This window comes from Podarcis cretensis (assembly GCF_951804945.1).
Source record: "Podarcis cretensis genome assembly, chromosome: 4".
NCBI lineage: Eukaryota > Metazoa > Chordata > Lepidosauria > Squamata > Lacertidae > Podarcis > Podarcis cretensis.
In genome coordinates, this window is record NC_137173.1 from 77257212 (window position 1) to 77282580 (window position 25369).

At 42.6% G+C, this 25369-nt stretch overlaps 1 protein-coding gene across 1 annotated transcript in view; it reads left to right on the forward strand.

Annotated features, from left to right (window-relative positions):
• LOC307213917 (uncharacterized protein) overlaps positions 1-25369 on the forward strand; it is a 50431-nt gene that overhangs the window by 18715 nt on the left and 6347 nt on the right. Inside the window, exons 11-15 of the mRNA XM_079972148.1 lie at positions 14969-15034; positions 15607-15856; positions 20409-20601; positions 21768-21933; positions 24583-24648. Coding sequence (XP_079828274.1) covers positions 14969-15034; positions 15607-15856; positions 20409-20601; positions 21768-21933; positions 24583-24648 — 741 coding nt within the window. The remainder of the gene's footprint in view (positions 1-14968; positions 15035-15606; positions 15857-20408; positions 20602-21767; positions 21934-24582; positions 24649-25369) is intronic.

Below are 25369 nucleotides of genomic sequence, written 5' to 3' on the forward strand. Positions count from 1 at the left end.
ACTGTGGTTTAGATGTGGGAGCTCCAGGATGACAGTAGATATTGACGGACATTGGGAACGCAACCGGGAAAGGGGGGAGGGAAATTTGGAATCCAAAGGGTGTTAAATTACATTTTATTCTTTTTTTCTATTTTTCTGTTTATTTTAATCTGTATTGCATATTAAAGAGGGGAACTCGTGGAAGGGAACAGGTCGATTTTAGGGGATGGGAAAATATTTTTTAAATTGGGTCAATGATAAATAATTTTAAAATTTGGGGTAAGAATTTCTTGAATCTATTTGAAAGAATTGGAATACAAGAGGGGGAGGGGAGGGGAAGTCCTGGAAGGATGCCAATGAAAATTAGGTTTTAAATTTGGATGTTTTTCTTTTTCTGTTATATTTGAAAATCTTTAATAAATATTATTTTTTAAAAAAATAAATAAAGGTCAGCACCAACACTTTGAATTGTGCTCGGAAACGTACTGGGAGCCATGTATGCCTTTTAAAACAACAACAGCAACAAAATCACATATACTATATTTGCCAACACATCCAATAAGACTCAAAACAATATAGATGGGTAATAAGTTATATTTATTAAACTATAACAACTAGAGAATATTCAGAATGATTCAACCAAATTAATCAAAACCAATAAGGTTCAGGCAGTGAGGTGGGTTGCTGGAGGTATTTCAGCTTTCCCATCTTCTGAGCCAGCTACCAGGCGCATGCTGTGATCACCCAGCAAGGCCTGAGGGAACTCCTCCCCCTCACTGCATACTCCTTGGGTAAGGTAAAGGTAAAAGGTAAATGACCCCTGGATGGTTAAGTCCAGTCAAAGGCAACTATGGGTTGCGGCGCTCATCTCGCTTCAGGCCGAGGGAGCTGCCATTTGTCCACAGACAGCTTTCCGGGTCATGTGGGCAGCATGACTAAACCGCTCCTGGAGTAACACAACACCATGACAGAAGCCAGAGCACACGGAAACGTCATTTGCCTTCCCTACCACATCAGTACCTATTTATCTACTTGCACTGGCGTGCTTTCAAACTGCTAGGTTGGCAGGAGCTGGGAAAGAGCAACGGGAGCTCACCCTGTCACGCAGATTCAAACTGCCGACCTTCCGATTGGCAAGCCCAAGAGGCTCAGTGGTTTGGACTACAGCGCCACCTGCGTCCCTTGGGTATATGAACATGACATGTACACTGTGACCCTCTCAGTGTGGTGTCGTGGTTAAGAGCAGTGGACTCGTAATCTGGTGAACTGGGTTCGCGTCCCCGCTCCTCCACATGCAGCTGCTGGGTCACCTTGGGCTAGTCACACTTCTCTGAAGTCTCTGAGCCTCACTCACCTCACAGAGTGTTTGTTGTGGGTGAGGAAGAGAAAGGAGAATGTTAGCCGCTTTGGGACTCCTTTGGGTAGTGATAAAGCAGGATATCAAATCCAAACTCCTCCTCCTCCTCCTTCCTCCTCCTCCTCCTCCCTCCTCCTCCTCCTCCTCCTCCTCCTCCTCCTCCTCCTCCTTCTTCTCAGCCAGTGTTGACCCCAATGCGCCTGACAGGCCCACACACTACTCTGTCTTTGATATTAGTCAGCTATGGAGTGGGCTGAAATAGCCTGTTCTCCACTTCTATAGGGCGCATCATCCCATGTGGTTGCCCACATGGCCCCTGTGGGAGAGTCCACCTCTCCTCATCTTGCAGGGGAGGAGAGGGTGGCAAATGCATCCCTTCCCCGTATTGAGAAGGAATGGAATTTTATCAACCCCACTGGCTTCTCTGTTCATTCTGAGCTTTCAGGGGCTTAAGACCAGGCTACTTGAAAGGGACTTTTAGAGAAGAGCTGTGGCTCAGTGGCAAGAGCATCTGCTTTGCATTCAGAAGATTCCGGGTTCAATTCCTGGCATCTCCCCAAAGAATCCTATATGAAACCCTGGAGAGCTGTTTGCCATTCAGTGTGGACAATGCTGAGTCAGGTGCCTCAAAGGTAACTGAAGATCTAAGGTAGGTTCCTAAGGACACTTCTCATGTGCTCTTGCCCACTCACTCACGTTGTTGGGGAGGCTCTGTTCTGTGCCTTATCTCTGGAGGTGGGGTTGCCAGAAACATGGGATATTCTTCCCTGCTTCAGTTTAAAAACTCTGGAATTTCCTGCCTCAAGAGGTGAACTTAGCTCCTCCCCGAGTGAGGTTTAAGGCAGCAAGCAAAAATATGTTTGTCTTGGCATGTCTGTGACTTGAATAACTCCTACATTGTTTTCTTGGTGTCCCTGATTATTGGCAGCAATCCTGGTTTGCTTACATTTAAAATAAAATAAAACGGTTGCATGGTTTTTTAATCTTCATCGATTACTTCCTTGAGTGCCTTATTATGAAATGAAAAGGCAGCTTAAAGCCTTGCCGCATGGCTTATGTAAAAGGAAGTCTTGCCACATGTTCTGGAGTGCTTTGAAAGCGTACGAACGAGCGTGAAGTCGGGGCTAATCTGGTAGACATCATCTATCTTGTTTTCCAAAAGCTTTGGGCAAAGACCTTCCCTTAAAGCTCCTGAATGAATTTAGCAGTCATGTGTTAAGACGAAAAGATTTCCTTATGCATTGGTGACTGATTAAACGAAGCAGAAGGAAGGTGCAAGCAGAATGTGTTGTGATGGCATTTATATTGGGACTTCTGCTTTTTAATTTATTCATAAATGATCCGGAATCAGATGTACAGTGATGATGGCTACATTTGTGGATTACACCATACTACTCAAGATTTTGAAATCTCAAACAGTCTGTGGTCATGAGATAGCAACCAAGTTCAGGAAGTGTAAATTGATTCATACGATTACCCCCCCCCCAAAAAAAACCCCCAGATCACATATGCTAATGAGCTCTGAAGAACTGGCATTGATTCATGAGGAACTAGATCTTGCGATTGTGGACACAACAATGACCGCTCCCCACATTAAATGGGGGGAGCCCTTTGCGTGGTCGCACGCAGCTCCTGAACCCTATGCGGCACCATTAGAACAGGCTTGGCTTTGCCTCCCCCCAGGTGGGATACCTGGAGGTCTCCGCCTACCTCAGTTGTTGTCCAATCCCGCTGGGGGAAGTGTTGCCAAGGTGATCAGGCCAGGTAGGGGGAGGGACCACCTGCCCACACAATAGAGGGAGGATCTTACCTGGGAATCGTCAGTTGGCTCCAGAGCTTCTCCCACCCTACCCACCCTCAGTTAAGATTTCTTTTGCAGTTTAACCTTTTCTCCACAGGTACACGGGCGCTGCTACGTCAAGGTCACTGTAGAAGGGCCGGAAAGGAATTTCCATGCATTGGCAGGTTTGCCTTTCCCATAGCAAAACGTCACGACTTTGGTGGTATCAGGCACTGGGCAGAATCCTTTAGTGTATCTTCCTTGAATGGGGTGGGGGCGTGCAGCAGTGACCCACTCCCCCTTCCTCTTTGCGGTGGCGATACCAGGGTTCCCTGTTAAAGGGGTTTTTGAGGGGAGGCTTTGACCGTATGCCTAGAGGTCGTCATTGCTCTCCCCTGCGACGGCGGCATAACGGGGGTGGGTTCTCTTTGCTTGAACATATGTTCTCCAGAGCCAGCCTATCCCCCCCTACACTGGATAACCCTGGTGTTCCCCAGATCCCCGGCGGGGGACTGGGAGGGATAAACGCCCAGTGCCTGAGCCAAGGTCTACCCACATCTGAAACTTAATAACGTTGTGGCCAATTTTAATCCCATAGCACATTGTCTTGAGTAGTTATTCCACATGGGGGCTGCCTGTCCACGCAATAGAACGCTGTCTGGCGTATTCTTGCTGGGTGAAGATATATTTCTGAGTTTTGCTTGTTGAGACCTATTTTGAACTGTGCCTCAGGAAATTAGCAAGACACGTATAGACAATTAAAATGGGCACATACCAAGGATGAACGCTGCTAAGATTGTCTGCATGTTTTGAAAGTATCTCTGAATTTCCATACCATGTTCTAGCCTAAGGATATGGTATACACAACTTGCCTCAGAAATTGTTATTTGTAAAACTTTGAAAGCTATGGAAAGTTCTGTCACCATCGCTGTAAATTCCTGTTGGCCTTTCCTTTTGTTTCTGTACTCCAAGGGCATTGAGGGTCTTGCAGCTAGAAGTTTGATTCACCCAACAGAAAGGTTGCTTACTTCTAGGTGTACTTGGGTTTGTGCAATGCATTGTGCTATGCATACTGGTGGGGATGTAGAAGTCGGGTTGGTTGCTTTGCGCTGAAAATGAATGGGATCTTCAGATATGCAAGTCCTAGACTACCTGCCCCATATGCAATGCACCCAAGCAGACTCCATAGAACGTTTCCAGCTACCCCAAATGTAATGGTGAAGGGTCACTCATTTGGGGTGATTACATATACACCCACTCCCTACAGTGACCAACAGAGGTCTACCCAGGGTCCCTTGCGCCTTTGACCACGAGCTGTATCAGCACTCCTCCCAATGAAAAAGAATCCCTTTACCACAATAGTCACGTTAGAATAACTACCGTATTTTTCGCTCCATAAGACGCACCTGACCCTAAGATGCACCTAGTTTTTAGAGGGGGAATGCAAGGAAAAAAATACTATTTTAAGGGAGCGCTGAGCAGAGCCTGTATGCATCCCTGAGGAGGAAAAATCCCCCAAGAGTTGCACACACGCTCCGCGCAGCTCTGTCCCTTCCCCCACCTCCCGCAAGAGCCGTGCACTAAGCCAGAAGCCAGGACAGCAAGCAGGATTGCTGCGCAGCGATTCCCCTTGCTGTCCTGGCTTATGGGATAGCTGTACACAGCCTCTCCCGAGCAGCTGGATGAAGACTCCCCCAAGAGCCACGCTCCCTTTAAAGAGCGTGCCGAGCGTGTGTGCGGCTCTTGGGGGCTTTTCCCCAAGAAGGGAGAAGGGCAGCCCTTCTCCCTCCTTGGGGAAAAGCCCCTAAGAGCCACACACATGCTCCACACGGTTCTTTAAAGGGAGTGCTGAGCAGAGCCTCCCGCCTGCATTTGCTCCATAACACACAAACACATTTCCCCTTACTTTTTAGGAGGGGAAAAGTGTGTCTTATAGAGCGAAAAATATGGTACATTTTGGAGTGAGGGTGAGGCAAGGAGGAAGGGTGGAAAAATTCACACACTTTTGACCTGTGGTGCGAGGAAGGTTCTCCCACATTTGATCTCACTGCGACAAGCGGCACATTGCAACACACATATGCACCAGACATGGTCTGATAGGTGATTTTTGTGCCCCTGGTTTCACTAACCCCTAGATACACCTCTGGTGACCAACAATAAGGATGAGGATGTGGTGATCACTACAGCAGAAGTGATGTGTAGACCAGGTGGCCAACTCTGTAGCTGGTAACCCCTAAGAAGGATGTGGCAATTTCTTAGCTCTTCTCCAAGTACTTGACAGACATTCTTTCCATTCTTGACTTGGTACTTTGACTTCCTCTCACACGGGTTTCATGATGCCATGCTCTTTACTTCTCTTGGAGGGTCCTTTTCAATGTAGAGTTGAAGAACTGTTCCAACTAGTTTTGCAGCAAGGGATCCAGTGAGATTTGAGAGAGTTTGACTTATCTTCTTGTCAATTACCACAGACACACATACTTGTGCTCTCTCTCTCTCTCCCCCCACTCCCTCAATTCAAAGTGAGGTGATAAAAATATCACCCTCTTTTCTGAAGCATCCATGATTTGAAACAGAGGTGCAGTTGGGTAATATTAGACTCTGGACTGCATACACGCCATACATTTTAAGCACATTTTCCCTCTCAACTTGTTTGGTCTGTCATACAGATGACTCTTACTCAATCAGGGGCCAGAAGAATTTCCTGCGTGAAATTCCATGTTTGTTTCAGATGAGATTATCTTTTCCAACTTATCTCTGGAGAGAGCTCAGCACACCCACATCACTACAAATGTTGGGAAGGAAGCCACCCCTTTCAGAGTTTTGATTTGTGCTGTTTTGAAGTTGGTGCATAATTGTTTGCTCTGCCCTAACAACTTCCTTGCCTACAACTCTGTAAACTGGTAAAACCCGTTTAAAGGAGAGGAGTGAAGCTCTTGCCACACATCTGCTTGTGGGTTTCCACTTCTATCCGGTAGGATACGGATTAGACTTGCTTCTGTAGCTTTCCTTACGCAGCGAGAAGTGTACACTGGCAAGTTCGGTATACACCAGGCATTCCGTACAATGGAACTACTCCACAGGGTGCTAAATTTCATGTTCTTCACCATCAGCAAATGTGCACACTTCCATAATGCCCAAAGCTGATTTTATAGAGGAGAAGATCAGAATGCAGCAACGGGTTTTTCTCTTCAACAGAGCTTCAAAAAGAGAGATGTGGTATGGCTGTTTTGAGCTCTCATCGGACATAAGGGTGTTTTGAGATATTAATGAGTCTTTTGTATTTCCATTTAAGGAGTACTGTAGACTTTCCAGCCTTTTTATATTGAACTGTTGCCAGAATAGACCCACACTCTATTCTTCCATGAAGGATTACAATAACAAGGGGCAAGGCAACTTTGGGGTGGAATTTTCAAGAAGATGTTTGGTGCTTCATCATGAGACACTACAGAGTTTTTGGACCTGAAAGGTGGTTGATTCTCTTCTGTCCCAGGTTTGTGGAATTAACTTTATAAAGGCTAACAATAAGTGTCCAATATTTGAGAAAGGTTAATGAGAAAATTCTTTAGTATTTAGAAATGAGCAACTTAATGTGCTGGTATGATCTGCCATTGTATACTATTGTTTTCTTTTTAAAGGAATGTACATTTCTTTATTAAAAATATTTGTATAGTGCTAAACCATGAACTGTATCAAAGTGGTTTACAACATTAAAAAAGATAAAAGCCATACAATGAAAGCATTAAAAAATGATTAAAAGCAGATGAGTTTACAATGGTTTACCATTGTAGGAGATTGCTTGCATAGGCGCTGGTGGAATAAAAAAGTTTTCATCAGGCGTTTTAAAAGTTGGCACAGAAGACACACACTGAATCTCTATTGGCAGAGTGTCTGGACCGATGACACTAAAGACTCAGTTTCTCATTGTTGTCAAATGTGACTCACAAACTCAGGGATGGACCAGCAATGCTCCTGAAGACGATTTCAGTGATTGTGCTGGGATATGAGAGTTCAGGTGATTCCTGAGATACCCTGGACCTAAAGATCCTATGAGATAGTAAGAAAATACTTTTAAAGCACTGATAATTTTAGCAGAAGCTAGGAATGGAGGCTAGAAATAATATTTCAGACTGTTAGAAACAACCATCTTTTTTAAAAAAAAGTAAAGTGGGAGACTTGAGCATCTTGGATTTTCACAGCTTAGTTGAAAATGCACTTTTTTCTTTTTTTTTTACAATCTCACTGTTAGATGACTGTATTATTAGAATAACTTCTTTTCTAGCTGCCATTGGTCAAATATAAATATTGCTCAGGAGATGCTCTCCATTCCTTCAGAGAAGCATTTCGGGATTTTTCTGTAGTATCTTGCCATTGGCCAAAGTTCAAAACTGGAATGTGAAAATCCTTCATGGTCTTCCCCACAATAACGAATAGAAGTAAAGTAAAATATTTTTTTTAAAAAATATTTATTGAGATTTTTTAAATACAAAAGTGCAAAAATAATAAACAATAAGACATGTTTCATAACATATTTTCAAAACTTCTTTGGACTCCCTCACTTCCCCCGCTCCCACTTGCATCGTCCCAAAACTTTTTCCAGCAATTTATCAACTTGTTTACATTCTTAAGTCTCATTCATTTAATTTAGTCTAATAATTCTCCAAAAAGAAAAAAAGTTTATATTTTCCTCGATCTCATTTATCATCCAAATTACGTCTAATTTAGTGGTGCTCAGTTGTTTATGATCTAGCATCCTTCTTAACACTCAACCAAATTACAGTGTTTTTGTAAATAAATCCTAAATTTCTTCCAGTCTTCTTCAACCCTCTCTTCTCCCAGGTCTCGGATTCTGCCAGTCATCTCAGCCAATTCCATATAGTCTATCAGTTGCATCTGCCATTCTTCCAGTGTGGGTAGATATTGGGTTTTCCAGTCCTTAGCGATGAGTATCCTTGCTGCCGTTGTTGCATACATGAAGAAAGTCCTGACCTTCTTTATCACCCTCTGGCCGACAATACCCAGGAGGAAGGCCTCTGGTTTCTTAGGGAAAGTATACTTAAATACTTTTTTCAGTTCATTATAAATCATTTCCCAGAAAACCTTCACTCTAGGGCAAGTCCACCAGAGGTGAAAGAATGTTCCTTCAGCTTCTTTACACTTCCAACATTTATTATCAGACACATGGTATATCTTTGCAAGCTTGACTGGGGTCATGTACCATCTATATATCATTTTCATTACATTTTCCTTCAAAGCATTACATGCAGTGAAGTTCAACCCAGTGGTCCACAACCTTTCCCAGTCCTCAAACATAATGTTGTACCCAATATCCTGTGCCCACTTTATCATAGCCGATTTAACCATTTCATCTTGTGTGTTCCATTTTAACAGCAAGTTATACATTCTTGAAAGTACCTTAGTCTTAGGTTCTAACAGTTCTGTTTCCAATTTCAATTTCTCCACCTGGAACCCTAACTTTTTGTCATTTTTAAAAACTTCTTTAATCTGAGCGTAGTGTAACCAGTCTCGCACTTTGTCCTTCATTTTCTCCAAACTCTGCAATTTCCAATTGTCTCCATCTTTTTCTAGTATTTCCCAATATTTTGGCCATTTGACCTCCATATTGGGTTTTTTTCGGGCCTTAGCTTCCAGCGGTGAAAGCCACCTTGGAGTTTTATTTTCCAATAAGTCTTTATATTTTGTCCAGACATTAAACACTGCTTTTCTGACAATATGATTCTTAAAGGCCTTATTGATCTTAACCTTGTCATACCATAAGTATGCATGCCATCCAAAAGCATTGTTAAAACCTTCCAAATCCAGAACGTCAGTGTCCTCGAGAAGTAGCCAGTCTTTTAGCCAGCAGAAAGCTGCGGCCTCATAGTACAACTTTAGGTCTGGCAGGGCAAAGCCCCCTCTTTCTTTCGCGTCAGTTAATATCTTAAACTTAATTCTGGGCTTTTTGCCCTGCCAGACAAACTTAGAGATATCTCTCTGCCACTTCCGGAAGCACTCCGTCTTGTCCACAATCTGTAGCGTTTGAAACAAAAACAACATTTTTGGCAATACATTCATCTTAATAGCGGCAATTCGGCCTAACAAAGAAAGTTTCAATTTTGTCCAACTGTCTAGGTCTCTTTTAATTTCAGACCAACATTTTTCATAGTTATCCTTAAAAAGACTCAGATTTTTTGCTGTTATATTTACCCCTAGGTACTTTACTTTTTTAACCACAGTTAGTTCTGTCTCTCTCTGAAACCGTTCCGACTCTGTATCTGTCAAATTTTTTCCCAACACCTTAGTTTTCTGTTTGTTTAATTTAAATCCCGCCACCCGACCAAAGTCTTGAATCAATTGTAACACTCTTTTCGTACTAGATTCTGGCTCCTGCAAAGTCAAAACTAGGTCATCTGCAAAAGCTTTAAGTTTGTATTGTTTCACTCCGACCTGGATTCCTTCCACCAACCGGTCCCCTCTGATCATGTTCAGGAGCACCTCCAGAACCGAGATAAATAGCAAAGGGGAAATAGGGCAGCCTTGTCGTGTTCCTTTTTCAATTTTAAACTCTTCTGTAACCACATTGTTAACTATCAATTTAGCTTTTTGTTCTGAATATATTGCATCAATCCCATTCTCAAAACCCCGTCCCACTCCCATTTCTTTTAAATTTCCCTTCATAAATTTCCAAGAGATATTGTCAAAGGCCTTCTCCACATCTATAAAAATTAACACTGCTTTTGTATTTATGTCTGTTTGCAAAAGTTCCAAAATGTCAATAATATTCCTTGTGTTAGCAAATAAGTGTCTACCTGGGAGAAAGCCTGCCTGGTCTTTATGAATTACTCCATTTAATACTTTTTTGAATCTACTTGCCAAAACGTCTGCAAATATTTTGTAATCCACATTTAAAAGGGAGATGGGACGATAGTTCTTAAGTTGTGTCTTTTCAGCTTCCGATTTTGGTATCAATGTGATAAAGGCTTCTTTCCACGATTCTGGCGCCTTCTTCCCCTCCATAATTTCATTGCTGACCTCCATCAGTGGTTGTATCAGATAGTCTTTTAATGCCTTGTAGTACTTGGAGGTCAGCCCATCTGGCCCTGGGGATTTGCCCAATTGCATGTTCTGAATGGCTTGTTCAATCTCTTGTCGTGTTATTTTGCAATTCAGGATTAATCTATTTTCTTGTGACAATTTTGTTAGTCCATTTTTTCCCAGAAATTGTTTAATCTCGACCTCATCTTGCGGCCCTTGAGTATATAATCTTTTGAAATATCTTTGGAAGCACTTTCTGATCTCCACAGGGTTCTGAATGTTTCTTCCTTCAATTTCTAAGTTTGTAACTGTATTTAGTTTTTGTCTCCTCTTCAACTGCCAAGCTAGCAGTTTCCCACATTTATTTGCCGATTCAAAAGTTTTTTGTTTCATTAATTTAATCTTCCACTCTATTTCCTGGTTTATCAATTTAGAATATTGTGCTTGATGAAGTTTGATTTCTCTCAGGGTCGGCTGTGACTTCGGATTTGATCTTAACTTCTTCTCCAATTCTTTAATTTTCTCCAATATCTTATCTTTCCTCTCATTTTGTCTCCTTTTCTTTACAGCATTCTGTTGTATCAAGAACCCCCTCATTACAGCCTTACTTGCATCCCAGATAGTTCTTTTTTCCACCGTAGTGTTCATGTTTATCTCAAAATAGTCCTTCAAGGCTTTTTGGGCCTTCTCAACAATCTCCTGATCTCTGAACAAATTGTCATTCATCTTCCATCTAAAGGAGCCGGTTGGTATTAGTGTCATGTCCATTTTTACTGCATTATGGTCAGAGCAGGTCTTTGGGCAGATTTCCACCTTTCTAACCTTAGGTGCCAGACCTCTAGATATCCATATTTGGTAAAATAATAGAATGCAAAAATTGATATTGAAACCAGCAACAAATAAATATGATAATGTTTGATCTAAAATGGCAGGTGACAAAAGAGGATCATAAATGATCTCAGGTAGTTAATTATCTTTAATTTAATATTGATGACAGCCAGGGCAAAATTTTTATTTGTTGTTGTTTAGTCGTTTAGTCGTGTCCGACTCTTCGTGACCCCATGGACCAGAGAACGCCAGGCACTCCTGTCCTCCACTGCCCCCCGCAGCTTGGTCAGACTCATGCTGGTAACCTCGAAAACACTATCCAACCATCTCGTCCTCTGTCGCCCCCTTCTCCTTGTGCCCTCCATCTTTCCCAACATCAGGGTCTTCTCCAGGGAGTCTTCTCTTCTCATGAGGTGGCCAAAGTACTGGAGCTGATTTTCTTCAGAATGGAGAGGTTTGATCTTCTTGCAGTCCATGGGACTCTCAAGAGTCTCCTCCAGCACCATAATTCAAAAGCATCAATTCTTCGGCGATCAGCCTTCTTTATGGTCCAGCTCTCACTTCCATACATCACTACTGGGAAAACCATAGCTTTAACTATACGGACCTTTGTTGGCAAGGTGATGTCTCTACTTCTCAAGATGCTGTCTAGGCCTGTCATTGCCCTTCTCCCAAGAAGCAGGCGTTCTTTAATTTCGTGGCTGCTATCACCATCTGCAGTGATCATGGAGCCCAAGAAAGTAAAATCTCTCACTGCCTCCATTTCTTCCCCTTCTATTTGCCAGGAGGTGATGGGACCAGTAGCCATGATCTTCGTTTTTTTGATGTTGAGCTTCAGACCATATTTTGCACTCTCCTCTTTCACCCTCAATAAAAGGTTCTTTAATTCCTCCTCACTTTCTGCCATCAAGGTTGTGTCATCTGCATATCTGAGGTTGTTGATATTTCTTCCAGCAATCTTAATTCCGGCTAGGGATTCATCCAGCCCAGCCTTTCGCATGATGAATTCTGCATATAAGTTAAATAAGCAGGGAGACAAAATGCAGCCTTGTCGTACTCCTTTCCCAATTTTGAACCAGTCAGTTGTTCCATATCCAGTTCTAACTGTAGCTTCTTGTCCCACATAGAGATTTCTCAGGAGACAGATGAGGTGATCAGGCACTCCCATTTCTTTAAGAACTTGCCATAGTTTGCCATGGTTGACACAGTCAAAGGCTTTTGCATAGTCAATGAAGCAGAAGTAAATGTCTTTCTGGAACTCTCTAGCTTTCTCCATAATCCAGCGCATGTTTGCAATTTGGTCTCTGGTTCCTCTGCCTCTTCTAAATCCAGCTTGCACTTCTGGGAGTTCTCGGTCCACATACTGCTTGAGCCTTCCTTGTAGAATTTTAAGCATAACCTTGCTAGCGTGAGAAATTAGTGCAATTGTGCGATAGTTGGAGCATTCTTTGGCACTGCCCTTCTTTGGGATTGGGATGTAGACTGATCTTCTCCAATCTTCTGGCCACTGCTGAGTTTTCCAAACTTGCTGGCATATTGAGTGTAGCACCTTAACAGCATCATCTTTTAAAATTTTAAATAGTTCAGCTGGAATACCATCACTTCCACTGGCCTTGTTATTTGCAGTGCTTTCTAAGGCCCATTTGACTTCACTCTCCAGGATGTCTGGCTCAAGGTCAGCAACCACACTACCTGGGGTATATGAGACATCCGTTTCTTTCTGGTATAATTCCTCTGTGTATTCTTGCCACCTCTTCTTGATGTCTTCTGCTTCTGTTAGGTCCTTTCCACTTTTGTCCTTTATTATGGAAATCTTTGTACGAAATGTTCCTTTCATATCTCCAATTTTCTTGAACAGATCTCTGGTTCTTCCCATTCTATTGCTTTCCTCTATTTCTTTGCATTGCTTGTTTAAGAAGGTCTTCTTGTCTCTCCTTGCTATTCTTTGGAAATCTGCATTCAATTTCCTGTATGTTTCACGATCTCCCTTGCATTTTGCTTGCCTTCTCTCCCCCGCTATTTGTAAGGCCTCATTGGACAGCCACTTTGCTTTCTTGCATTTCCTTTTCATTGGGATGGTTTTCGTTGCTGCCTCCTGTATAATGTTACGAGCCTCCATCCATAGTTCTTCAGGCACTCTGTCCACCAAATCTAAATCCTTAAACCTGTTCCTCACTTCCACTGTGTATTCATAAGGGATTTGACTTAGATTGTATCTTACCGGCCCAGTGGTTTTTCCTACTTTCTTCAGTTTAAGCTTGAATTTTGCTATAAGAAGCTGATGATCTGAGCCACAGTCAGCTCCAGGTCTTGTTTTTGCTGACTGTATAGAGCTTCTCCATCTTTGGCTGCAGAGAAAATAATCAATTTTTATACCTGCGGTTAATTCTGCATCGATAGCTCCCAGCCTGAGTCAAATTTTTCCTTTTAGTGATTATAACTGTTAGATTCTAATGTCCTTGTAGAAGAGCAGTTCAAGCAAAACTGGATGAAAGCAATAATAACTATGTAAGCAATAACAGCCTACTAAATATTCTGTGGGCATTGCTTGGTGCCAAACATACCGTGAGGCAGAGTGTGGCAGCTGCCTCAGGTATCAAATGCTGAAGGGAAAGGTGTGGACAGAGCTCTGTGTGTCATGAGGCACCCTAAACAAGCTTGCTAACCTCAGGTGCAGTGAAGGATGCGGTCCTAGTGCCTTTGCAAATATAAGATTCAGCTGCCAGTCCATTCAACTTCTGCATGTGGAATGGAGAGGGGGACGCCATCTTGTCTACTGCCCGAGGCAACAAATGTCTTGGCCCAGCCCTGACCTTACAAGCAGTGGCTAATGAAGGCTAGAGTCACAGTTACTTAACTATGTGGGCCAGGGAAGTGGGAAATTGCTTTGATTTCTCACTTTTTAGGTGTGTTGTTGTTGTTTATGTGTTGTAGCTGTACCTTTTGCCTTAATTGTCCGTGTCTTTTGGTCACTGAATAATGAATTTGCGGCAATCTTATTCCTTACACTTGAGGTTACTTCATATGCTTCATTTTTTAAATGTACCTGCTTAACCTCTATCTCAAAATATAATGCATGTTTGCAACTGTGTATATTAATACTGGGATGTGTGTTGTTGAGCAGGAATTGGCTGCAAACGCACGTGTGGAAATCAATGACTCTCTCACAAGTTTCAGCCACTTTCTTCTGACCCAACCGTGTGGTGATTCTGATAATCGCCTTGGGCTGAGACTCATCTCCTCATAAACATATCCAGCCAGGGAACAGGCGGCATCTCTATATCTAGCAAGGCCTAGATGTGACCAGGCAATGGTGTAGCAGTCAGGGTTGGACCTACAATGGCCCCTCAGGGGTGGGGCAGGTGCTGGGCGCATGGAGTAGCAGAGAGAGATGTAAAGGCCATGCTAAGCTAGCCTGTTGCCCTCAGGTGAAGTGGAGGAAGCGTTTTCCTTGGCGGCCTTATTAGGATTTTGTTTGTGGAATGAGGGGTTGAGGAAACCATCTTGTTTGACTGAGGCAGGTAGATGGCTTGGACCAGCTGTGGGAACAGAATGAGTTTTGTGTATGTACAGAAAAGCTTAACATTTGCTTGCTGCTGCATGAACTAACATGTTGTGCACTTTCAAAGGGATATGTTTCTCCGTAGAGAGCTATTTGTGTTACTAGAGCACAATAGTTATTAAGGTAGCTGCACCTTACTGTGGATGGTTAGCACCACAAAGGCTTCCCCATTCTCCATGTTGTAGGAGAATGATTTTCTCTTCATAGATGGAAAGATGAAAGGCTTTTCTTTTTGGTTTCTGTTGCATGAAGTGCTAAGAAACTTTTTCTTTTTTGAAAGAGGGAGAACAAAAAAATAGGAAAAAACTGCATTCTTGCAGCTGCAGATACCAGTTACTAGTAAAAATAATAATGAAAGTGTTTTGGGGTTACGTATCAAATTAAAAGGGCATTAATGAATTTTTCTCTCTCTTTCCTTTCATGTAGTAAAACATGAAGACCTCATTAGGGATTTCCTGCACTGTTATGCTATCATTCTTCTATGTACTCAAATCAGGTGGGTGATACAGAAATTGATTTTGTGGGGAATTTTCCAAATATTTAAAAGGGGGGGGGGGCAGACACGGAGCAATAGTAAAAACCAGCAATCTTTGTTAGATGCCCAAAATACTCTAGGATTAAAACTGTGGCTTTTCACTGCTGTGCTGCCGATATTTGCTTTGTATGTTCACGATTATTCAAGGGTAAGTTTAAACTTATTATTTATTTCTTACATTATGTATTTATTTAATACCTCTGTAGTCCACCTTGTTTTTACCAAGGAGCACAAGGTGGTATACATGGCTGTCCCCCCCTCATTTAATTCCTCACAACAACCCTGTGAGGTAGGTCAGGCTGAGAGGCAATCACTGGCCCAAGGTCACCCAGTGAGTTTCATGGCTTAGTGGGGATTTGAATCCTGGTCTCCCAGGTCCTAGTCTGACACTATAAACTAAGATTACCTAACTTGCAGCATTGTGGGTAGATGTAGTTGGCTCCTATCGGCTAGCCAAAGTTGATTTCTCCTTTAACAGTCAATAAAAAAACTCACTCGAAACTAAAAATAAACATTTCCTCTCCTCCTTGCAGAGAAATGCATTGTCCAGGATATTAAAATTGCTGACCCATATGTTGCTGAAGGAGAACCTCTAGGACGGCATTGTTTTTTTTACCCAACACCAGACCTTGAAAACACACCCTATAATTTCAGCTGGTATACAAGTGGAAATGAAACACCTATAACGAAAGACCCATCCTCCAGAATTCATCAGCGTGGAACAAAGCTGTGGTTTATTCCTGCAAGATATGAAGATTCTGGATTATATGAATGTGTTATACGGTCAGGACTTCCATTTAACTGTGGTGCATGTGTGTAAATGGCGGAGGGTGGTAATTCAAGCTATACCATGGGAAATCTGACTACAGTGGTACCTTGGTTCTCAAAATTAATCCGTTCCAGAAGATGGTTCCAAAACCAAAGCATTCCAAAACCAAGGCGCGCTTTCCCATAGAAAGTAATGCAAAATGGATTAATCCGTTCCAAACTTTTAAAAACAACCCCTAAAACAGCAATTTAACATGAATTTTACTATCTAATGAGCATAGCTGTCAACTTTCAGATTTGAAAATAAGGGATCAGCAGCCTCGAAAATAAGGGATCAGCAGCCTCACCTGTCCCAGGGACAGTCTACGGGATATCTAACCATCCGGGATAGCAGCGGGAAGCAGCGGGAAATGGCACTGGAACAAGGGAATTTCCCTCAAAAAAAGGGAAGGTTGACAGCTATGCTAATGAGACCATTGATCCATAAAATGAAAGCAATAAACAATGTACTGCAGTCACACAATCAATCAATCAGTAGCTGAACTGGGTTCCACACAGTCACAAAAACAAAACAATTTTTTTTTTGCAAAAACAAAAACGCAAAATAAATAGCAAAAACAGACAGACCTCAGCACAACACTCAAAACGGAAGTGTGGCACTCAAATTGGAGGTGAAACACTCAAATCGGAAGCGTAATACTCAAAACGGAGCATGTTCAGCTTCCGAAAAAAGTTCGCAAACCAGAACACTTACTTCTGGGTTTGCAGTGTTTGGGTTCCAAGTTGTTTGAGTACCAAGGCATTTGAGAACCAAGATACCGTTGTATTTCCCAGTGTAACAAATCTGAGATAAGCAGATACTGTTTAATTACTGCTTGAGGCTGTGCTTTGGAGAGAGGTTGCAGATCATAGAATCGTAGAATCGGAAGGGACCCCAAGGGCCATCTAGATCGAACATTCTACTCAAAAGCAAAACGAAAACAAAAATTGCATACAAAAGCACCCCAATTTGATTCCTTGCAAGTGGAGCAAGTCTGTGTTCACAGCTTGGTGTAAACAAAGACTGTTTGACTTCAACCTCAAGCACCTTCTCCTGCTACTCCCAGGCCCAGCAACTTACCTGCAGCCATAGGGAAGGCAGAAGGTGGAAGCTGGCTCTCCACTCATATTAGAAACATCCATTTCCACCAGGTAAGGTTTGGGAGTTCATGTTCCAGTATGCCCAGTGGTAACACAATGCTGTTTCCATTAATCTCCACTGGGAAGAAGGCCCTTGAAGCTATTTGCATCAATTTCCACAAGAGATGCTGGGCCATACTTTCATCTCCCTCCCCGACAAGAGTAGATGTCCCCCTGGGGAGCGGCAGTGCATGCGGTTACTTCTACTGCCTTCCCCATTACTGAGGGGAGTCCCTGGTTCCTCGAGGGCAAGGAAAGGGGGAGGTGGCTGAGGTTGGTGTTCCATGAGCACCACTAAACTTTTTACAGGTGCTCTAAATGGGCATTGGGACGCGGGTGGCGCTGTGGGTTAAATCACAGAGCCTAGGACTTGCCGATCAGAAGGTCGGCGGTTTGAATCCCCGCGACGGGTTGAGCTCCTGTTGCTCGGTCCCTGCTCCTGCCAACCTAGCAGTTTGAAAGCATGTCAAAGTGCAAGTAGATAAATAGGTACCGCTCCGGTGGGAAGGTAAACGGCACTTCCGTGTGCTGCTCTGGTTTGCCAGAAGCGACTTAATCATGCTGGCCACATGACCCGGAAGCTGTACGCCGGCTCCCTCGGCCAATAAAGCGAGATGAGCGCTGAAACCCAAGAGTTGGCCATGACTGGACCTAATGGTCAGGTGTCCCTTTACCTTTAAATGGGCATTAGAAGCTTGAACTTTTGCAAGTGCTCAACTTGAGTGGCTTTCAAAGTATCAGGGTTTAACTTGTATATCATACCTTGCATGCTGCCCCCAACGTTCATGTATATAGACAAAATGGCAATACTTGTTTTTGCCTTCAAAAGTTTGGCTGCCCATTGCCAGCTACACTTTCATTGGAAGTTCTTAACATAGGAAGAATCTTAACAGTAAAGACTCTTGTGGTACCTTAAAGACCAACAAATTCATTGTGGTCTAAGCTTTCATGGGCTGCAGTCCATTTGATCCGTTCCATGCAGCACTATCTTAAGTGGAAAGTATACGGTGGTACCTTGGGTTACAGACGCTTCAGGTTACAGACTTCACTAACCCAGAAATAGTACCTCGGGTTAAAAACTTTGCTTCAGGATGAGAACAGAAATTGTGCGGTGGCAGCGGGAGCTGCCATTAGCTAAAGTGGTACCTCAGGTTAAGAACAGTTTCTGGTTAAGAACGGACCTCCAGAATGAATTAAGTTCTTAACCGTAGGTACCACTGTATACACCTGTTAGTCTTTATGGTGACTTGAGACTTTTTGTTATTTTTGCTGAGTGATGACTGCCTTTTGGGGAATATTGTCAGATTTCATTCGAAGTTCTCATAATTCTAATTGACTGACACATGATTGTATAATAGCTCTGAATGTGTTTGACTCATACCAGTCAGAGCATCCCATTTCTTAGTATTTTCCAGCACTAATTCCTGCTCCCCCTTTTCCATTGCACAAAGCCATTCAGCCAAAATGGTATGCCATCTATCTTTGTCCTAAAATGACTGGTAATCTTTCGTTTATCCTCCCATCACCTAATCCTCAACTCGATGAAGTTCAGTAAAACTACACTCTCTGGATGAAAGCATTTCTTCAGGCATTCACAGTTATTTGACTGTGGAATGTGCACATTCCAGTTTATTTCAGTGTTTGTGCTTGCATTCCAGCAATATTGCCTAAGTCCAGGACAATCCGAACGTTTTCAAAACATCGTTAAAAAACACTGGTAAACAACTAAAGGGTTTTGTTTTGGAAAACCTTCAAACTGACGTAAGATTGGAATGACTGTGCTCTTCCATTGGGCAACCAGATTGAACTATTTTGGCAGAGATCTATTAGAAATGATTCCTTTGCAAATTGGGAGATTTCAGATGTTGCACCCTTAGGTATGGACGCGTCAGATTTAGGTCCTGTAATTTTAGTGGGTATTCGTTTATGACCATCTATTTCCCCATTTCCATTTGTTTACATATTTGGTCCAAGAAGTACAATCCTATATGTGTCTTCTCCAAGGGTGAGAAATCCCTTTTTTCTGCCCGAGGGCCGCATTCCCTCTTGCATAACTTTTCAAGAGCCACATGGGTGGGACCAAGAAGTGGGCGGATCACTGAATGTAAATTTTACCTTTTTACTGTAGGATAGTTTTTACACGCAGTCATGCATTTCTCTTTATCCCCCATCCAGTCAAGAAAGGCCTTCTTACAGTTCAAGTACACATTCCACCCAGGCAAAGAACATTCAAGGAGATTATGAATCAGGCCCAGTGAGGGGTCTGGAAAGAGTCCTGGGGGCCAGACAGAGAAGCCTGGAGGACTGCAATTGCCCCTCAGGCCTGACCTAGTCATGGGGGAAGCCAGGATTTATGTTGTGATGGGGGCAAGACACCTACCTGTCACCATCCTCTATCTGCCCCCGTCTGGCAGCTTCAGAATGAAACATTTCAACAACAGTTGTTTTAAAATTACCGTATTTTTTGCTCTATAAGACTCACTTTTTCCCTCCTAAAAAGTAAGGGGAAATGTGCGTGCGTCTTAAGGAGCGAATGCAGGCTGCGCAGCTATCCCAGAAGCCAGAACAGCAAGAGGGATCGCTGCTTTCACTGCGCAGCGATGGTCCCTCTTGCTGTTCTGGCTTGTGAGATTCAGAATATATTTTTTTATTGTTTTCCTCCTCCAAAAACTAGGTGCGTCATGTGGTCTGGTGCGTCTTATAGAGCGAAAAATACGGTACTTTCTTCTGATGCCAAGTTTTCAGAAAAAGCTGTCAAAAACTTCAATCATTTGAAAACTAAGTTAAATAAAAAATTGATGTCAGGGAGTACCTTTCATGTGGTTAACGAGTATATTTTTCAAATTTACAAAGAACACACAATTTTTATCATTTTTTAAAAAATCTAGACTAAAACAACTTTTCTTGGATTTGCTGAAAACCTTTCACAATATAATCCAAGTGGCCGCAGCGTGCATTTCAATTTCAAATATTCTGATTATTTCTACTTTTAGTTAAATATTATTTATTTATTTATTTGATTTAGGGGTGGGGGAGCTGCCTCCATGCCCCTCTGGCTACACCCATGCCCCTAGTCTAGGCTGAAGTACGCCCCTATGAGTTCAATGGGACTTACTCTGGAGTATAAGATTGCAGCCTCCATAAAGTAGACAGGGGTCTATTTGGTAACAAAAATGTGCTTGCTATTGTGTTGTCACTATGACAAAAGGTATCCAAGCACCTACCTTCCTTATCTTATGCTAGGTGCTCCTTTGGGATTAGCGATAAGGAAAGAGCGTAAGATAATAATTGTGAGGGTGGGGGGTAACACTTGGAATGGTTGTGTGTATGCTTACTCTGCAAAAGCATAAAACTGAAGTAATTTTAACTCTGACACTTTCATGTTTAGTTACCAGAATTCGACAATATGCTACAGAAATAGGATTAGAATACTGGTTGTCAATGACAGTGCCGCTCTCTGTTTTAATGAGAAGTCCAGCTACAATCAAACGATACCAAAAGGATCAGCTGCAAAGATTGTGTGTTCTAACACGGAGAGCTTGGGACGAGAGCTGGATTTTTTGTCTGTTCGTTGGTATAAGGTACAGACCCTTATAGGTCCCCCTCTTCTGTGGTACTTCCCCATTACTTCTTTTCTTCTAAAGAATACTTAATGTTAAAATTAATGTTAGTAATTTCTCAATGCCACATTTCTCTCACAACTGAAGTGCCAGGGCAGTTGGGGGGGGGAGTATATCTGAAGGAGTGTCTCCACCCCCATTGTTCTACCCGGACACTGAGGTCCAGCGCCGGGGGCCTTCTGGCGGTTCCCTCACTGCAAGAAGCCAAGCTACAGGGAACCAGGCAGAGGGCCTTCTTGGTAGTGGCGCCCGCCTTGTGGAACGCCCTCCCACCAGATGTCAAAGAGAAGAACAACTACCAGACTTTTAGAAGACATCTGAAGGCAGCCCTGTTTAGGGAAGCTTTTAATGTCTGATGTATTACGGTATTTTAATATTTTGTTGGAAGCCGCCCAGAGTGGCTGGGGAAGCCCAGACAGATGGGCGGGGTATAAATAATAAATTATTATTATTATTATTATTATTATTATTATTATTATTATTATTATTATTATTGGGAAGCATAGTCAGATGGGGAGGGAGCACTCACCCCTTCCATTGCCCGCTTTTTTTCTCCAGCAAAATCTCCCAGGCTACAATTAAAATCATTTATTTTTCCATCTGGGTTGTGAAACTGGAAGTGAGCCCAAGGCAGGCAACTCCCTTCATTCCAGTTTTCTCAGCAAGCGTGGAACTGCATATTCTCTTAGGCAGCTCAAACTAGACATAAATGGGATGGCACATAAATTTAGTACGTTGCAACTTCTCCACAGCTCATTACAGCATAAAGTATACAGGGCAGGCAGACACACGCCACTTTGCCTCTTTCTTCAAAACAAATAATGTAACATATATTAACATAATACAACCAGGTTATTTCATAAGAAAAAGTCACTAGCACCATTTTAAAGGTTGGTGTACAATATTGCTCTTCATGCTGAATGTTTGACTGAATAGTTATTGCGTACATTATATAAAACAGAGGAACATTATAATTTCTCTTAATTTTGCCTTCCTCTACAGTGAATTTGTTTAGCATAAGACTCTATACAGGGATTTGTTTAGGATAAACCAAACTAAGAATGAGCAAATAGTATGTACTTTTCACATTCTGTGTGCATTTAAACTGAACCTTTGTTTGCTTTTAGGAATGCAAGGCAGTGCAGCAGGATGAACGAGTTTTTGTCTTGCAGTCATATCTTGTAATAAACAACGTGAGAGAAGATGATGAGGGAAAATATGAATGTAAAGTAACGTACACTTATTTGGGGAATCAATATAATGTTTCAAGGAGCATTTTTGTGATTGTTAAAGGTAAATCTTTATGTTTTAGTTCCTTGGTAAAGCCTGTATTTTGTACAAATATTCCCTATGTAATGGGGTTGTATGCAATTTTAATTTTAAAACTTTAATCCATTTTAAGTTTTATTGTATGAGGTCTTCAGTACATCCCTTAGAGATTTCCTCACACCTCCATCACATATGGATTGTTGTTCCTAGTTCTTTGCCACATCTCCAACAAAGGTTGGATTTCAATTTATATATCTTTGCCAACTTAACTGGTGTTAAGTACCACCTATGGAACATCTTGATAAAATTTTCTTTGTATACAAGGCGGTAAATATAATATCTTCTCACCAGAGTTTCTCCCATTGCTCTAGATAAATAGTATGTCCGACATCTTGGGCCCATTTAATCACTGTTTCTTTCACTTCTTCATCCATCAATTCCCAGTCCAGTAAAAGATTATATGTTTTAGATAGCAATTTCTTATTGTTTTGAATTATTATAATATTGAATTTTGAATCCTCTTTTGCAAAGCCTTTCTTTTGATCAGAATTAAATATACTTCCTCGTTGTATATAATGCCATCTCTCAGTTTCAAGTTGGTGTATCTCCTCAAAGGGTTTTAATCTGAGTTTCCCTTGTTCTTCTTTCAATAGTTGTCTATATGTTGGCCAATTTGTTCTCATATTCAGTTTTTTTACAGCTTATGTAGCTGCCCTGTAAAAAGTTAGTGAGCAAAGCATGGCTATTATGCAGTAAAAGCACAGTTTGGAAGCACCCCTTGTTTTCTCTGGGCAGGCCACGAGATAGAGATGGAGAGTTGCTGTTGGATGTCAGATATGTAGTTATTGTCTTTTGCACTTGCAGGAAAGCACTCCCCACTTTTGAAAGTCCTTGTCCTTCGTTGCTGCCCTGTGGAGTTTGGGCACAGTTGTCTGAGTTAGGAAAAGAGAGAGGGGCTCTTTGAAATCCTTGAAAGGCAATCCTGGCTATCGTTCAGGCAGAATCCACCAACAGAGGGCAGACAAGATCCCCTGCTGGGGAAAATGGGAGGCCAGCTGCTGCAGAAAGCAGAGTCACCTGGTACCCAGAGCCAGCCCTACTATGAGTGAGGTAGCTATCTCAAACAGCCGACTTTGAGTTGCCATGAAAATACAGCAGACTGTTAGTTATTTAATTCATCATCATTTTACTCCCAGGGAGAGGTGGCTGAGTGATTTTCTGGATCAGGTGCTGAAATATCTTGGCCGGTCTTGGGTACTGTGTGTGACAGACAGGCCCTGGGTCAGCCTCCTGGGGATCCAGCAACCAGTGAGAGCTGGTTGGGCCATCAGCCAATCAGGAGGGATTGGCAGGTCAGAAATCGAGAACCTGGAAGTTTAACAGTCAGATAGAGACTGTCAGTCGGTGAGGGCAGATGGCAGGGACCTTGATCTGTCTGAGTGAGCTCAGATAGAGAATTGACTGCCAGTTAGTGAGTTAGATAGCTACCTGCTCTGTCAGGAACAAGTTTTAACCAGGCAGGGCAACCCAGTTTGATTCCCTGAGGGGGAAGGTGAAACCCTACAAAGGGTTGAGTGAGTGTTGCTGGTTTGTCTAGGTGGGAAAAGTCTATATTGAGACTTGATTTTAAAAAGAGTGTGGGTTAAAGCTCTTTGCAAAGAGTTTGTGCTTTGGACCAAGTTTTGTGCCTTGTTTATGTAACTGTCACATTTGGAATCCTCATTAAATGCCGTTAAATAAATAGTTTTGTTTTGTTTCAGAAGTGCATCCTCATACCAGTGGCATGTGGTCAGTGGACTAGCGGGGACTAGGCTAGTCCCCTAAATGTTCCCCTGGTGCCTCCTTCCCAAAGCCTTGGAAGCTTCTGCCCAGTTTAGGGAGGAAGGTGCTATGCTGTGCTCATGCGTGTGATTCCCCCCACCCCCATTACACTTGCAAGCTGATACCTCTGGCCCTCACTGTTCTCTTACAAAAAATTCACCGTATGCCACTGCCTCATACATTGAACCTCTGGGAGTGGGCAAGGGGCAGTCTTCAAAGAAGCACAATACCTTGCTTCTGCTGACTCACAAATGCTGCCACAAACAGTCGATTCCAGACCTCTCCTGTGTTAAAAACAGGAGAGTTGTGTCTTTTAACACACTCATAAAATTGGTCATGTTACCCAGTGCCCATATTTAGTGTGGGTGTCTGTCACACTGTTTGTGGGCAAGGCACTTGCTGTTCTGCCTCTGGCAGCAAAATGTCTCAGACCAGTCCTGATGGTAGTTCAGGAGAGTATCAAGTCAGGGCATTTGGCTTCTCCTCTGACTTTCTCCTTTCTTCTCTAGCAGACTTTGGCTTCCAGTTTCTGGGCTCCTAAGAAAGGAAGGAAGGAAGGAGTGGAAATTAAATAATAAACTGGGGTGGAGAGAGCTCTCTGCCATCTCCCTGAGGTGTGGCTGGGTGTGGCTACTTGCCCTGGAGCCTAGGGAACATCTTCTGTTGTAAAGACCTCTGGGCCATACTGAGGCCTGGACTTTCCCCCCCCATCATCAAGAGTCAAGACAAAATCTATTATTATATATTGACCATATCTATTACCTGAACTATTATGGAAATCCCATCCCCCCAAAAGAGTTATTGTTCTCTATCTGATCTTATAAAAATATTTCTGTCTTCTTCTGTTGCTAGCGAATGAACCAAAGAAAAGAACTGAGATTCTGTACCCCAGAAATAATACTATTGAAGCTGAACTTGGTAAGTCATTTAGTACTTTCATATTTTAAAGAGAACTGGCCGAACAAAAATGCCTACAACAACACAAAATGAACAAGAACCTAATCATTTCATTATTTCCATGAGTCGAAGGCACTGTTATCAATAGTTATCGCTAGCATTGCACTTTCTAAGTAGTTCCTTATTTGACTGTTCAGTGTCTCCCTGGTTTTGCTACAGAATTTCCCCCCTAAATATTTTTTGAAATCTGCAGAGCTCTGATAATTGTATTTTGTGCATGGTTTACTCTTGTTGTCGTTGGTATCTATCTGTCTCAAGAGGGGATGGAAGAGTTTGCCATCAGGGTAAAGTCAAACTGTTGGAGAGTTATAGTGGCTGTAGAGACCAATATAGGAGAGACATGTTTTATTGCAGATGGGGCAGATGAAGGCATCTGGTTTCACTGTTACAGATGTACCATGACATTTCTTCTCTCTGTGCTCCTCCCAGAGGTCTCTTCTGGGCACTGCTGTGGATACATGACCCCACTGTCTGTCTTCATGCCCTGCAGTCATCTGCAAGGGATACCCAAACATTGGGGTTAATGTTGCCAGCCTTCATGTGACATTTGCAGACATCTTTATAATACAAGGTTGGCCTGTCAACAGGCCTGGTGCCTGAATCCAGCTTTCCTGTAAAGCACATCTTTGAGGTTCCTGCCATCTTTCATTCTGTGTACATGACCAAGCCAGCGTAGACATCA